We start from the raw sequence: 17,541 nt of genomic DNA, 5'->3' as shown, positions 1-17,541 counted from the left end.
AACAAACAAAATCATTCAATAACAAATCAAGTCGCTGTTATTTGTGAATCACTGAATCATTCACTCAACCAATTTATTCAAACACAATGATTCATTCAGGAACAGAACAAGCGACTATTGTCCCTGCGTTCGATTCGGAAGGGCTCATCCCTATGCCCTAATCCCTTCAAAGGTTTACCCTCCGGAGTGAGAGCTTCGAAGGGTTGAAGAGTGTAGGGGAACAAACAACCGTTTCTTGAAGTGCCCTTCTGCGTCATCATCCCGTGACCACATGGAAAGAATCAGCGCAAAGAATCATGAGGCCCTGAAGTGTCCATCAGTTGTACCCTTCGAAATCCTTCATTCTGAAGGGCCCTTTGAAGTGGCCAGTTTTAAGCACTTTGGTTTGGAATGACCCTTCAATATGGCGGCCACAATTGTTTTTACTCCGAAGTGCCCTTCGAATGGTGATGTATCCCATTTGGAATGCACCATATGAGTGAGTCACTGAATCATTCACTCATCCAATTTATTCAAACACACTGATTCATTCAGGAACAGAACAAGTGAGTCATTGAATTATGAGTGAGTCATTGAATCGTTCACTCAACTGATTCACTGTTACTGCTGTGGATTTGTTTGGGACTATTTTCATTGATTGGGAAAAAGTAACCAAAAAGATAAAAGGTAAGCTAAAAGCTACTCAGTACAAACATTTTATTTATTAAACTAAAAGCAATATCACACGCTCTGACTCTCACATGATGTTTATCAAATGTAAAAATGTTTTGGTGCATGTCCATAGTTCATTTGAGGTAAGACTTGAGGAGAAACGACTTTACACATTCACAAAAATGATAAGAAAAAGTGAAGTTAGTTCTAAGGAAAGTTCCTGCAGTATTTTCTTGGAGGTATTTTGTCCAAATATTTTTTTTTATTGTCCACCTGTATATTGAATCAGACTGCAAAGGTAAATAAGATATAGAAAGACTGCAATACATTTTGTTCTTTTGGGGAAACTTGTGGAAAGAAAAGAAAAGCAGATAGAATATTGAAGGCTAATGTCTGTGAGACGTGTTCAGGGCTCTGCTCTCATCTTCTCATCTTCCCTCCCATGTCTTTTCTCTCTCTGTCCCCTTTGAACACCCTTATATTTACTTTCTCTCTTACCTGCCTTGTACACTAGCAGCCTCTGTTCCTGTAAGCTTATCAATGGCTGGTTTTGGGTTTCTGAACATAATCTCTCAATGGGATGCATTGTGGAGGCTGCCTGTGGATTCAGGATAAATGTGAGTCTGCTGGCTTTGCCAGAGTTTTATTTGTCACATCATTCAACAGTCTTGTTTCAGCTGTAGTGCACAGAATAAAAAACCTCAAAGCCTTTACCCAGAAGAAAAATTTGTCGCTCAGTGTTGCTCGTTCATAGCTCAGGAGACTTAATGAAGATCTCGGTTGGGTTTCAGGTAAGTATCAACTTGGCCTCAAATGTTTCTCCTAGTTTTTAGAATTAATAAGAACAGATACAAATGAGATGATTGTTTAGAGCTGTGAATGGTTATATGATTGCAAACAGCAGCTCAAATCAGATGGATCAGATTTTGGACAAATATGATGAGAAATAATGAGTTCATTTTGAGAATTACAGACTTTATCTTGCTCTGAAGAGAAAGCTGGTTTCCATTTGATTCTGAATTGCTGTTGTTTGATATTAAGAGGGTGTTTTTTTTGTTATTTCTCTCTTTTTAAGAAACAGTTTTAATGTACAAGTTCCTCTAAAAAAGCTACTTTATGGAAAGTTTTTCATTTGTACTTTTTAAGGAGCCATCTTAACAGAACTGCCACAAATCCTCACTTGTCAATCATGACTTTTAAATGAAATGCTGTGCTGGAGCTTCAGCCACAAAACACTTTATCAGCCACCAGTGTTGCTGTTGCCATGTTTTTGTTAGCTTGTAAACTGGAGACATTTTTAGGCTATTATTAAAAGGAAATTGAAAACTGATGCACAAAACGTTGCACCTGTATTTGATGACTTTTTTCTGCTTTTGCATATCTTAACTGGCACTTTCCCATTATTTTGGAAGCACTGAAAGTACAAATTCTGTTCATTAGAGAGAGAACTGTTAGATGTGTTAAACTCTAACTCAGCTGTTAACATTGTGCTCAATGCAAAGATCTTGGCTTTGATTCTAAAACAATGCTTAGATTAAATCTATTGCTTGAATGCACTTTAAGTCTCCTTGGATATAAATATCTGCTAAATGCACAAATGTAATGCACCAATTATTTTTTTCTGTAATATATGGCAAAAACTGTAACTTAATACATACAATAACTAACCCATACTGAGTAAAATTTAGCCTTATATGTAGGCTGATATTAAAGCTTAATATTTTTTACTCACCCTCAGGCAAAATGTAAATGAGTTTATTTCTTTATCAGAACGGAGTAGGAGAAATTTAGCATTACATAACTTGCTTGCTAATGCAGTGAATGGGTGCCATCAGAATGAGAGTCTAAACAGCTGATAAAAACATCACAGTAATCCACAAGTAATCCACACCACTCCAGTCCAACAATTGAAATCTTGTGAAGTGAAAAGCTGCATGTTTGTAAGAAACAAATCCATTATTAAGGTGTTTTTAACTTTAAACCATCCCTACTGCCAAAATTCCATAATCCATAATAATGCTTCTTCCAGTGAAAAAGCCCTTCTGCTTTTGTCTTCTCACATAAAAATCCACTGAAATACTTGTTTAGAACTGTTTTTTGCTTGTAAGCAGTGCTTGGTCTGTGCATATTTCTATCTAAATTCAGACAAGACAACTTCTTCCACTGTAGAAAATGTTATTATGGTCAGAAGTAATGGTTTAAAGTTAAGAATGATGAATTTGTTTCTTAGAAACCTGCAGTTTTTTGCTTCGCAAGATGTTAATTGATAGACTGGAGTGGTGTGGATTACTTGTGGATTATTGTGATGTTTTTATCAGCTGTTTGGACCCTTCTTCTGACGGCACCCATTCACTGCAGAGTATCCATGGGTGAGTAAGTGATGTAATGCTACACTGTAAAAAGTTTTCACCAGTTTCAACTTAAAAACTTAGCTAAGCAGCTGCCTTAAAATTTTAAGTTAAATCAACTTAAAAGTACAAGTAATTTCAACTAATAAGTTAAATCAACTTAAAAATACAAGTCATTTTAACTCACTTTATTGTAGTTGATTTAACTTTTGAAACTGGTAAAAATGTTTTACAGTGTAAATTTCTTCACATCTGTTCCTATGAAGACATAAACTTATCTACACTTATCTACAATATTCATTTAATATGTTTAAGTTTTATGTTAGTTAATGTTAGTGAATAATAAAACATCACAATCAGGGTTTTAAACTGTAATTTAGATATTCAGGCAAGACTTGGGAAAAAACAACGTGTAATATTTAGTTTGACCTCTTAAGGTGAAAAAACAACATTTTCTGAAGGTTTAGCTGGGACTTTACTACTTCACCTCTTTTCATCTTTCACACTGTGTTGAATAAGAAACCAAGTTTCACTGAATTTTTCAAGAGTTTCAAGGTGTATTTTTTACATTGCTTGTGGAAAGTAGCAATAATTCATGTGGATTTTAGATTCATAACTCATTAAGTTATGTAACGCCCCTCTTTCTCTCTCGCACACACAGAAACAGAGTGAAATGGTTGTATTATTCATAAAAAGCACAAAGATTAAGGCTGGGTCAGATGAGTATCATTTCAATGAGCAGAATTAAGAAGGATGAACAAAAGCAAGAGTGTCACAAGTCATTTTCCCATCACACACACAAAAATCTGCTTTTATCAAGCTTTCACACACCACAGCGCCTCTAGAGAGATCCTCTCTGAATACAGAATAGAGAACCGAGCATATCCTGCCATTGTCTCTGGTATTATTTTGATTCTTACTGTGCTGCGTTTTCACTAATGGAGGCTAGTGCAGGCCAGAGTGAACGTGAGCGGCTTTGATGGCGTCTGCACTGCTGTCACAGTCCATCTTTGATCCCGCATCCTGCCACTCTGAAGTGTCGATTCCCTGAATTCGCTGCACATGGTTTTGAAGTCCAGAAAACATTGTGATGTTTGTAGTGTAGTCAGCAGTTGCCATGGTTACAGAAACTCACTCTATATCCTTGAGCAGAGTTTTCATGCAGCACTACAAAAATATCATTTTCTTAATGTGGTTCTGTACAAATATTTGTACAAACATGCCTTAAAAAAGATTAGTTTTCTTAAGAAGCAAATTTGCATTAAAGCATTGAATATATTTTTTTAAAAAAATGTATTGAATTCTAACTGGTATGGTAGTGTTTGTGAGTTTTATTATGATTTTTCTAGGTGTTCAAGTCCTGATCATCTCCATGTTCTCTCTGGGCATGTTGGACATTCCTGATGACTACAAACTGGAGCAGTAATAAAAATGTGTTCAACTTCAACATCAGCTGCACAAATTAATTTAGATTAACAAGTTTTTGACACTCAAAATATGTGCAAATGTGATTCCACTATATCTGCTCTTTGTCACTGATTGCTTTGCTTTAAATGGCTGACAAGCAGATCAGGTGAGTTTTATTTAGAGGGAAATGGCTACTCACTGTAAAAAATATAGTTGATATAGTTGAGTTTTTTAACAGTAAGATTATTAATGTTTTTCAACGGATTCTCTTCTGCTCACCAAGCATGCATTTATTTAATCCAAAAAAAAAAGCAGAAGTTTTTTTTTACTATTTAAAATAACTACTTTCTATTTTAATATATTTTAAAATTAATTTATTCCTGTTATGCAAAGTTGAATTTTTAGCATCATTACTCCAGTCTTTAGTGTCACATGATCCTTCAGAAATCATTCTAATATATATATATATATATTAATTAATACTTTTAGAAAGCTGTAGTGCAGTGGTTTTTCCAGATTGAAAAACCAAGGACTAGTTCACAAAAGTAGGTTTTTTATATCTTCTCAATCATTTAACAAACAATTTGATTGACAGCAGTGGTTCTAGAGGCAAAGTTGTCCGGAATGAGGAGTTCTATCATATGATATGAATATCGCATGTATGTGCGAAAAATGCGCAACGTACAATTGTTTATGCTCTTGAAAAATGAGTCGAACGGGCCCACCGAGTTTCGTTGTGATCGGCCTCCGTTAACCTTGTCTAACAGGTGCTCAAAATTTGTCGCCAATGTTGGCCATGTTTATACGCAAATGTCCTTATAGACACCTGTGGCACTTCGAACCAAGACCGTGCACATTCAAATGCTTGTGCAGTTATAGCCATTTTTATGTCCCCCCCGTGACTTCAAATTAAGCCCCTAAGATTAAGGCCTATAAAATCTGTTTTATTTTTTCCCAAATTCCATTTTTCTTGTTTTAATTTTTCTCAACCCCTTTTTGATGGTTTAATTAAATTTTATTAACCAAAGAGCATGTCTAATTAATTAAAATCATGAAAAAAGGTTTAACAAAAATGACATGTTTAGGGCCCTATGAAAGCTTTTATTTTTTCTCACCACATGTTTTATTGTTATCAAATTCTGTGTTTTAGCATGTATAATTATTTGAATGCATACTTAATTTATGTATTTATGTCCTCATTTAGTGAGACGACAGACGCTGAAATCACCGCAAGCGTCACGTGCTCTTCAGTGTGTGTAGTAAACAAAACCGCTCGTCTGCTCCATTCACTGACTTACATAAGTTTTCTGTTTCAGCACTACGCACTTGAACCCAAATGTTTTTTGAGCAGTAAATCAGAATATTAGAATGATTTCTGAAGGATTATGTGACTGGAGTAATGATGCTAAAAAAATCAGCTTTGAAATCACAGGAATAAATTACATTTTAAAATATATTTACATAGAAAAAACAGTTATTTTAAATAAAAATGTTTCAGTTTTTTACTGTTTTTGCTGTACTTTGGATCAAATAAATGCAGGCTTGGTGAGCAGAAGACACTTCTATAAAAAAACATTAAAAATCATACTGTTCAAAGACTTTTGACTGGTGTACACTGGACCGTAAATATAAACTACACAAATATACAAAAGCAAGATTGAAATATTTAACACTGAAAAAAATGATCAGCTTTACCTTTAATGTGATTTCTGTATCCTAGAGTAATCTGTAATGTTATTTCAGCCTGCCAGCTAAACTCATCAACGGAGGCATTGCTGGATTGATTGGCGTCACTTGTGTCTTTCCAATTGATCTGGCAAAAACACGCCTCCAAAACCAGCAAAACGGATCTCGGATCTACACTAGCATGTATGTTTCATGCTCTTTTTAGGAACGCCTTTGCTTGTGTACATGTTTGGAATTTTGTGTTTCATTCACAGGTCTGATTGTCTGATAAAAACCATCCGATCGGAGGGATTCTGTGGGATGTACAGAGGTGATGCACTGTTTCACAATGTCTGTGTTGGTTTAAATCATTCAGAATTGTTCATGCTTGGAAAAACTCCATTATCTATTCCCTTTTACTTCTTGATATCCCTCCTTCACACTTTGATTTCTAGGAGCTGCGGTTAATCTGACTCTGGTAACTCCAGAAAAGGCCATCAAACTGGCTGCCAATGATTTTTTCAGACACCAGCTCTCCAAGGATGGGTGAGAATAAAAACACTCTCAACTTCTTATATAAATGCATGGGTGGAAAACAACAAACATAGCTTTTTTTCTGACTTAATTCTCTTGCTTAGATACTTAAAATTGAATTCTGCACTGTTTAAGACTTTGAGAGACGTTACAGTAAAAACAGTAATATTTTTACAATTTAAAATAATGCCTTTCTATTTAAATATATTTGAAAGTGTAATTTATTTCTGTGATCCAAAGCTGAATTTTCAGCATCATTACTCCCGTCTTCAGTGTCACATGATCCTTCAGAAATCATTCTAATATGCATTTTTTAATTTGGTTCTCAAGACCAGAATTGTATATATAAAATAACATTATTATATTTTTTATATATGCAATTTTATTATATTTTCATGTATGTTATATTATAAATTATTTGTATTATATTATGTAATTATATTTTACGTTTTATGTTTTAAATTGTCACAGCACTAAATATAGCTCTTTTCAGCCAAATTTAGTGAATAACAAAGAATTTAAAAACATATCACTTTAAAATACATGGCTTGGTGAACAGAAATTGTCATTACAAACACAATTTGCAACAACCTAACAATTATGGAATTAGCCTTTTGCCCAACCAGAGTTCAACCTTTCGGAATAAACCTTCATTATATAGTTTCAGCGATCCGTATTCATTAAAATGAATAAATTTGCTCATTTGCCGTGAATGTGCTCAGTGGTGGGATGTAATGGGGGTCTCATAAGTTATTTAACAGTTGCACTGATTTAGAAAGAGCAATGCTCATTTTTTAATTTATTCCTTTTTGGCTCAGGGCATAATTTAGGTTGGATGAAATCTCACATCCACTTCTTATTTTGTCAAGGAAAGAATCCACACAGCCTCTGGATTTGCTCACAGAGTTTTAAAAACAGAGACAATCTGATAAAAGCCGCCCATAAGCTTCTGCATTATGGATAGATATTGCAGTATAACTCAGTACACCTTGAGTACCTGGAGCTGTGGTGAGCATCTCGGTGGTGACTAATAGCTAGATTTCTAAATTATTGATTAATAGAGTCCAGTAGACTGCAATGAACTGATGAATTATTGAAATAAGTGTGTGAGTGTGTGTGTTTGGGTGTGATGTCATCACACGGAAAGGGTCGGACCCCAAAGCTACTTGTTTACAGGAAACAAGAGGAAACTGTCTTATCGACATCTAAAAATAATGCTCTCTTCCTCTTTCTTTCTCCCTTTTTATCTTTCTGTTTTTCTGGCTCTCTCCCAGACAGAAGCTGACGTTGGTTAGAGAAATGTTAGCTGGCTGCGGTGCCGGTACCTGCCAAGTTAGTGTCTCTGCTGCACTCGTAGGACCCACATTCCTCACACACACAAAACAGCTTATTTTTCTGAAAGTAATGAGTTTCTTAAAGTAATGTTCTGGCGTAAGTACAGCTAAGAAGGAGCACAGTGCACCCAAAATGCAAATTTGTCATTGCAAAACCATTTTGTTTTCTTTCTTTCATGAAACATTAAATCAGATGGGCAGAATGTACAAGCGTATGTTTTCCAGATCTATTTAGAAATATGAGAAATGATAGTCAGAAAAAGTTTGGGGTCTGTAAGATTTTAATGTTTCGGAAAGAATGCTCTTATGCACACCAAAGCTGCATTTATTTGATCAAAAATGCAGTAAAATATTATTAAAAATTTTAAAAACTGTTTTCTATGTTAATATATTTTAAAATGTAATTTATTTCTGTGATGCAAAGCTGAATTTTCAGCATCATCACTCCAGTCAGTGTCACATGATCCTTCAGAAATTATTCTATCAATTACTGACCCCATCTCAAAAGGACAGTTTACATGCCTTTACAGCTCAAATAACATGCATTTGTGTGTAATAATCACCACATATCTGCTCTTAAACCGAAATGTCTTAAATGGAAACAGTAACTTCTGTCTGTACGCGGTTTGTGTTTTGGCAGGTGATTATAACCACTCCTATGGAGATGCTAAAGATCCAGTTGCAGGATGCCGGCAGAATAGGTGAAAGATCATGCTATTCTGCAGTGTGCAATATGTGCAAGATACAAAATGTCTGTATGCACGTAATACTGAATGATGTAATATTTTTGGCAAATGTGGCATGCACAACAGAGCACACTTCGTGTAATGTTGCATCCCACAGTGCAATGCACTCTACTTGACCTTGACTAGAATATGAACCATGGATGATAACAGGGCTCTGCTTGCTGAATTAAACATGCAGTGTAGGCATGTGACAACAGTGTAGCAGAGAATGAAATGTTGCCTATTGCATAAACTGCATCATATACAGTTGAGGTCAAAAGTTTACATACACCTTGCAGAATGTGCAAAATGTTAAATATTTTACCAAAATAAGAGGGATCATACAAAATGCATGTTATTTTTTTATTTAGTGCTGATCTGAATAAGACATTTCACATAAAAGACATTTACACATAGTTTACATAAGAGAAAATAATTTATTTTAAAATAATTTTATAAAGGAATGTATAAAAATTATATAAAAGTAAAAAAAAAATCCTTTAGGTCCCACAAATTCTTTGGATTTTCAGCATTTTTGTGTATTTGAACCCTTTCCAACAATGACTGTATGATTTTTTAGATCCATTTTTTCACACTGAAGACAACTGAAAGACTCATATGCAACTATTACAGAAGGTTCAAACACTCACTGATGCTTCAGAAGAAAAAACGATGCATTAAGAGCCAGGGGGTGCAAACTTTTTGAATTTGAAGATCAGGGTAAATGTAACTTATTTTGTCTTCTGGGGAACATGTAAGTATCTTCTGTAGCTTCTGAAGGGCAGTAGTTAATGCATTGTGTTTTCCTCAGTATATGAGTGCATATGAGTCACTCAGTTGTCCTCAGTGTGAAAAGAAAGGGTTCCAATACACAAGTACAAAGTACAAACAAGGGACTTATGAACAACTATCACAAAACAAAAAAACACAGCTGTGGAACATTCAGGTAACAACACAAGAATCAAGCATATGTAAAGTTTTGAATGAGGTAATTTTTATAAATTCAACTATTATTTTCTCTTGTAGACTATGTAAATGTCTTTTATTTGAAAAATTTTATTCAGGTCAGTACTAAATAAAAAATAACATGCATTTGTATGATCCTCTTACTAGTAGTATTTACAGTAATATTCGGAAATATAAATTTAAAAAAAAAAAGTTTTCTATTTGAATATATTTTAAAATGTAATTTATTCAGCATATGAATTTTCAGCATCATTACTTTAGTCGTCAGCATCACATGATCCTTCAGAAATCATTCTAAAAGGCTGATTTCCTATTATTTTCAATGTTGTTTTTTTTCCCCAGGATTCTTTGATAAATAGGAAGTTCAATAGAAAAGCATATATTAAAATAGAAATCTTTTGTAACATTATGTCTTTAATATCACTTTTGATCAATTTAATTCATTCTCATTGAATGAAAACGTTCATTTCTATTTAAAAGATCCAAACTTTTGAACAGTTGTGTATATACTTTAGAAATAGTATAAGTAATATGCTATTCTGACATCTCATATCTCTGACAGAGGCCCAGCGGAAGCTCATTGGCCAGCACACCAGAGGAGGCGGAGCCAAAGTGAATGTTGTGCGGCTGAAGTCTCCCACGGCCCTCCAACTCTCCAGAGATCTGCTGAAGGACAAAGGCATCGCTGGTCTCTATAAGGGACTGGGGGCCACTCTATTACGGTAGTCCAGCAGAGTCACTCGTACTGTGGGATGCATTTATCCATAATGAGCTTTCTCTCCATCCTTTATCTCACACTGGTGTTCACTGTCTTTGTCTCCCTCAGGGATGTGCCCTTTTCCATCATCTACTTCCCACTGTTTGCAAACCTGAATAGCCTGGGCAGAAGAAACAGTGATGGTTCAGCTCCTTTTTACATCTCCTTCCTCGCTGGCTGTTTTGCAGGCTGTACAGCAGCCGTTGCGGTCAACCCTGTGGACGGTGAGATGGCCTATGATGTATGAATGGGTGAATTTAATGAGATGTGCTCTGTTCAAAAGACTGGGGTCGATATGTTTTCTTTTATATTTTTGAAAGAGTCTTATTCTCACCAAGGCTGCATTTGTTGGTTCAGTTGAAGCAGTAATATTGTGAAATATTACTGCAATTTAAAATAGCTGTTTTCTATTTGAATATATATTAAAATGTAATTTATTCCTGTGATGCAAAGTTTTTCAGCATCGTTACTCCAGTCTTCAATGTCACATAAAATGTCTCATTCAGAAATCATTCTAACATGCTGATTTGCTGCTGATTATATCCAAAAACCAGGATTGGGTATAATACACACAAATCATGAAAATACGGCAATACTGTAAATGTGTATATCAAGTTGAATCCTCAGTGTTTTCTTCCTCTGTTCCTAAATGTAGTTAGCTGCCTTGCTGTCTGTGTCCTACAGCATCTTAACTGAAATGGAGCCTCATAAGTGACTGATTTGGGACACTCTACATGCATAATAACTCCATTCATTATACAAATAACACTCCTGACATGAAGCACACAGGAGATTTGAGCTGATTTCAGTAGAGTGTAGTTTAGGTCAGTATTGTAACAACACATGACAAGCATAAAAATACATCATAAAAATAATATAATTAATTTTATTATTATAATTAATAATAATATACGTTACATTTTTTAAAATACTATACGTTCACTTCCAGAACAAAAATTTACAGATAATTTACTCACCCCATTGTCATCCAAGATGTTCATGTCTTTCTTTCTTCAGTTGTAAAGAAATTATGTTTTTTGAGGAAAACATTTCAGCATTTTTCTCCATGTAATGGACTTCTATGGTGCCTCCAAATATGAACTTCCAAAATGCAGTTTAAATGCGGCTTCAAATGGCTCTAAACGATCCCAGTCGAGAAATAAGGGTCTTATCTAGTGAAATCTAGTGAAGTGGTTATTTTCTAAAAAAAAAAAGTACAGTTTATATACTTTTTAACCTTACACGCTCGCCTTGTCTAGCTCTGTGTGAACTGTTTCTTTCCCTGTCATAACAGTTAGGGAACGTCTAAAAACGTCTGATTTTCTCCTACAACTTCAAAATCGTCCAACATCACTTTTTTACCTTTTTTTGTAAAGGGTGTTTGATCTTCTTTCCATGATCACTTTGTAAACTCTGGGTCAGCAATGTAGGACGATTTTGAAGTTGGAGGAGAAAATGACATGGGAGTTTTTAGACATACCCTAACTGTCATGATCGGAAAAAAACTGAGTTCACACAGAGCTAGATGAGAGAAGAATTTGAGGTTAAAAAGTATACAAATTGTAAAAATAATCAAATAAATAAACAATTGTTTTGCTAGATAAGACCCTTTTCTTCGGCTTTGAAGTTGCATTTAAACTGAATTTAGGAAGTTAAAATTTGGGGGCACCATAGAAGTCCATTACATGGAGAGAAATCCTGAAATGTTTTCCTCAAAACACATAATTTCTTTATGACTGAAGAAAGTAAGACATGAACATCTTGGATGACAAGGGGTGAGTACATTATCTGTAAATTTTTATTCTGGAAATGAACTAATCCTTTAATTTAGTCAAGTAGTGCACTAAATTAGCACACTTGCCAATAAAGCTCTTTCTGATAAACAAATACATAGCAGCAACCTAAGTATCTCAAAAGGTATATGTGGTATTAAAAGTAGTAGTTTCCTTATTTCCCATAAAAGATTCCTAATAAAATCAGCAAACATTATATCATGTCACCAGTATTATTACAGCACCACCAGTATAGTTAAGAGAGAACAGAATTTTGTGACTGCAGACTAACGGTCTTGTGTGTGTTTGTGTTGCAGTGGTAAAGACCAGGCTTCAGTCTTTGACCCGTGGACGTCATGAGGACACTTACGGCGGTGTGACAGACTGTGTCAGGTAAAATTATGCTTATATACTCATTTAAAGGACAACTCGACTTCCAGAACAACAATTTACAAATAATTTTCTCACCCCTTTGTCATCCAAGATGTTCATGTCTTTCTGTCTTCAGTCGTAAAAAAAATTATGTTTTTCGAGGAAAACATTTCAGGATTTTTCTTCATATAATGGACTTCATTGGTGCCCCGAATTTGAACTTCCAAAATGCAGTTTAAATGCAGCTTCAAAGGACTCTAAACGATCCCAGCCGAGAAAGAAGGGTCTTATCTAGTGAAATGATCTGTTGTTTTTTTCGAAAAATAAAAATGCGTATACTTTTTAAGCACAAAAGCTTGTGTAGCACAGGCTCTGAGATGCACGTTCACGATGCTACGAATTAGTGATTGGTTGTTCTTGAACGATTCGTTCATTTTGATCTAATCTTTAATGTGACTCAGGACGAACGAGTCGTCTCGGAGAGTGATTTGTTCAGTCGCGGAGGCGCAACATCCTGTTAGGTTCTGTACTGGAATTAGTTCACCTGTTTTGAGTCTTCGGGTTTTTTTGAGTCATTCGTTCATCTTATAGGGCTGTCACGTGATGAATGAACAACTCAAACCCGTAAACTTGTCAGATAAGAGGTGATTTGAGCTAATCATAGACTAAAGACCCAAGTAAACAATGAATTAATTTTTTCTGTTTCTTATAGCATTATAATTTTGTCTTGTTTGTAGTGTGATCAACATTTGTGTAAGCAGTAGATGTGTTAGGGAAGTAACACATAACATTTTAATTATATTTTGCTAAAATTAACGAAATGAACAAAATGAACAAAAAGATTTGTTCATTTTGCTGAACGAGACTCAAAGGTCCGAGTCGGTAAAATGATCCGAACTTCCTATCACTACTATGAATCACGTCTAAGTTCATCATCTGTGTACTCCGGCTAAAAAAGGTAGAGTATGGCGAAAAAACTCCATCTTATTTTCTCCTACAACTTCAGAATCATCCGACATCGTTGTAGGTTTTCATTTGTAAACAGCATTTGACTTACTTGCACTTTCTTAGTCTTTGCGCGTTCACTTTGTAAACACTGGGTCTGTAGTTTCGCCTACATTTGGTGTGACCTTTCGATATGATTCAATAGTACGTGAATGTGCATCCCAGAGCCTGTGCTACACAAGCTTTTAAAAAGTACACAAATTTTTATTTTTCACTAGATAAGACCCTTCTTCCTCGGCTGGGATCATTTAGAGCCCTCTGAAGCTGCATTTAAACTGTATTTTGGAAGTTCAAAATTATAGCACCAATCAAGTCCATTACATGAAGAAAAATTCTAAAATGTTTTCCTCAAAAACCATAATTTTTTATGACTGAAGACAGAAAGACATGAACATCTTGGATGACAAGGGGGTGAGTAAATTATTTGTGAATTTTTGTTCTGGAAGTGGACTTCTCCTTTAAGTCTTTCCATCACCATGTTTCTCATTTTTGTTCTCTGAACATCTCATCATCAGTAAGATTCTTCGTCACGAGGGTCCCTCTGCATTCCTGAAGGGTTCGTACTGTCGCGCACTGGTCATCGCTCCGCTGTTTGGCATCGCACAGGTGGTTTACTTCCTAGGAGTTGGTGAATTTGTTCTCAGCCTCCTGCCTGGACAAAAACACTGAATCTCTATGGAGGATGAAGGCGCTGATCTTGGAACAGCTTCTTGTATTCAGACTAATCAGATGATAAATTGTTATATGTTTCAGATCAGCATTGCAGACCAGTTTTCAAACTTCAGCACCCAAAAGCTAGTTTAGCTCTTAAAGCTAGAGAGCATTATGTTTTAGAACAGAGCTAATGTTTCCTTGCACTAGAACATATAGACTGGCTTGAGTTGTTCAAAGGCCACACTTTATTCCATGCTAAAGCTAAAATCAACAGCTAATTGCCTCCAAATGACACAAATTAGTTTATGACAGCTAAGCTAAAGAGTAGTTGTGTTTTGCATCAGAAAATACAAGCAAACACAGCAAGGATGCATTCAGTTGATCAAACGTGACAGTAAAGACATTTATAATGTTACAAAAGGTTTCAAATAAATGTTGTTCTTTTAATCTTTCTAATTATCAAAGAATACTGAAAAAATGTATCAGGGTTTCCACAAAAATATTAAGAAGCTTAACTGGTTTTTTTGACATTGATAATGATGTTTCTTGCTCATCAAATCAGCAAACTAGAAGGATTTCTGATGGATCATGTGACACTGAAGACTGGGGTAATGATGCTCAAAATTCAGCTTTGCATTAAAGAAATGAATTACATCTTAAAATATATTCTCACAGAAAACAAGTATTTTAAATTGGAATAATATTTTACAATATTACTGTTTTTGTGTGTGTGTGTTTTTGATCAAATAAATGCATCCTTGGTGAGCATAAAAGACATTAAAAAACCTTACAGATACCACTTTTTTTTAAAAAGATTGTGTATATCTTCAGCCACTTTGAATATTTTCTATTTCATTATTGCAAAGTTTTTAAAAGATATGTTCAGAATAAGTCATTTATGAATAAATTAAACCATTTAATTCATGTTCAAATGTTCTCCGAAATGAGTGAGAATGTTTCTTTGTAGTATGAAATTGGTAATTACAAAGCGCTTAATTTTTAAGCTTGATTTTTTGATTAAAATCAAGCACTGCGAGTTTCCTCAGTGCAGCGTTTTATTGAATTTTATTTACCTAAGTCTTATCAGAACCAAAAGAGACGAGCAGCTTTGTTTGAGCTTGTGTCTGCGTTAAAACATAATCCTTTGCGATTTACGTGAAAAGGATGGTGTTGTATAACACATACAGCTATGAATATCTTCAAAACACATTTTAAATGAAGTCTGTATGTTACAGACTGAATTAATTGCAGAACTTGCTGCTTAGGGTTACAATTACAAGTATCTGCATTGCAAAAAATCTATTTCTTACTCAATATTTTTGTCCTGTTTTCCAGTACAAACATCAAAACAATCTTAAAACAAGATATACTTTAGAAGCAAAATAACTTAAGATACTACGTGTTGTTTTCTGAAAAAAGTATCATAATTAAGCACATTCATGTCTAAATCTAGAAACAAATATCTGTCAGTGGGGGCACAATTTTGTTATTAATTTTATTTTTAACCCCAATGGCAGAATGTGTATTTATTTATTGATTTTAATCATTTAAAGCATAAACTCAAAGAATACTATACATTTTGCTGAACACAAGACTTCTTATATCAGTTTGCTTCTGAAGTATATCTTGATTTTAGAATGTTTAGATATTTATACTGGAAGACAAGAGAAAAACACTGAGTAAGAAAATCTTTTTTTGCAGTGTGAGGAATATTAATACAGTTCTGCCTTCGAAGCACATGTACAACGAGCGAACAGAAGGGATTGTGGGCAGACACGCTGCTAAGCACTCAAGCAAATCAAGGTGGCAGGAGAAATGCATTGATTGCTGGGTATGTGATTGTATCTGCAGGGGCTTTAGATCACATTTAGTATTCGGACCACAGAGCTCCCTTCCATGGCAGGCTTTTAATAGCTTTCACATCGTACTGTCCAAAGGGACATTTTGAACTCTCCACCGGTTGCTATTTTCATCGGTGCACTGTAGTGGCCGTCTCTCTATTTCATTCTAATCTCTGCCATCTCCTCTCTGCTCTAATCATACCTCTCTGGCCTCATCTCGGAAAAATTTTCTATCTCCCTGGTGGCCACCGTTATTGATTTTTGTATGTTTTGTGCGCTGGGAAGTATATTTCGTCTCATAGCATAAGACAGAAGTGGCGACAGCGCAAACATATTCTGGGAGATCCGTTTCATCTTGATATCATAGTACTGAAATGGCCGAGCTCGAGGCGCTGATTGCGAAGTCGCAGGAAGAACACAGAGCAGCGGAGTACATGCGATGCATGGACAGCTCTAATAACTGTGCTCGTGTCTTTGTCTGTGCCCTGGGGAATATCTGTCTGCCGTCTACATTCTCCTCTGATTTCTGCTCATAATGAAGCCAGATCTTTTTATGTGCAGCCAGTGAAGTCACTTTGTAACTGAGATGCAATAGAGGAGCTGGGAACGGTGGGGATTAAATCTTCACAAGGGGCCTTCATATGAGAGATGCATTTTTTTTTTAAGTAGAACTTATAAGTCTCATTTACTGTTGTGTTGTGAAGTTTCACATGCAAAATCCAGTCATTCAAATGGGAAATTATGCATGCAAAATCCAGTCATTCCAATAGGAATCCATATATGCCAAATCCAGCCGTTTGAATGACTGGATTTCACATTTTGATAGGAATCCATGCATGCAAAACCCAGTCATCCCGATAGAAGTCCATGTATGTAAAATCCAGTCATTCCAATAGGAATCCATGCATGCAAAACCCAATCATTCCAACAGGAATCCATACACTTGAAATCCAGTCATTCCAATAGAAATCTATGTACGTGAAATCCAGTCATTCCAGTAGGAATCCATAACTGCCAAATCCAGTCATTCCAATAGGAATCCATACCAGTCAAATCCAGCCATTCCAATAGGAATCCATGCATGCAAAATCCAGTTATTCCAAAAGGAATCCATGCATGCAAAATCCAGTCATTCCAATAGGAATCCATATATGCCAAATCCAGCCGTCTGAATGACTGGATTTCACATTTTGATAGGAATCCATGCATGCAAAACCCAGTCATCCCGATAGAAGTCCATGTATGTGAAATCCAGTCATTCCAATAGGAATCCATGCATGCAAAACCCAATCATTCCAACAGGAATCCATACACTTGAAATCCAATCATTCCAATAGAAATCTATGTACGTGAAATCCAGTCATTCCAAATGGAATCCATACACATGAAATCCAGTCATTCCAGTAGGAATCCATAACTGACAAATCCAGTCATTCCAATAGGAATCCATGCATGCGAAATTCTGTCATTCCAATAGGAATCTATACATGAAAAATTCCATCATTGTAAT

At 35.3% G+C, this 17,541-nt stretch overlaps 1 protein-coding gene across 1 annotated transcript; it reads left to right on the top strand.

Moving 5' to 3' along the window:
- The first annotated feature begins 1,344 nt into the window (after positions 1 to 1,344).
- Positions 1,345 to 14,970, top strand: slc25a22b (solute carrier family 25 member 22b). The gene is made up of 11 exons (XM_051114755.1): positions 1,345 to 1,442; positions 4,349 to 4,572; positions 6,150 to 6,275; positions 6,347 to 6,402; positions 6,527 to 6,617; positions 7,880 to 7,937; positions 8,580 to 8,640; positions 10,193 to 10,352; positions 10,457 to 10,611; positions 12,477 to 12,552; positions 14,052 to 14,970. The coding sequence occupies exons 2-11, from the start codon at positions 4,553 to 4,555 to the stop codon at positions 14,203 to 14,205; spliced, it is 957 nt and encodes a 318-aa protein (XP_050970712.1). The 5' UTR covers positions 1,345 to 1,442; positions 4,349 to 4,552; the 3' UTR covers positions 14,206 to 14,970.
- The last annotated feature ends 2,571 nt before the right edge of the window (positions 14,971 to 17,541 follow it).

The sequence above is a fragment of the Labeo rohita genome, chromosome 7, assembly GCF_022985175.1.
Source record: "Labeo rohita strain BAU-BD-2019 chromosome 7, IGBB_LRoh.1.0, whole genome shotgun sequence".
NCBI lineage: Eukaryota > Metazoa > Chordata > Actinopteri > Cypriniformes > Cyprinidae > Labeo > Labeo rohita.
This window is presented reverse-complemented; position numbering and strand designations above follow the sequence as displayed.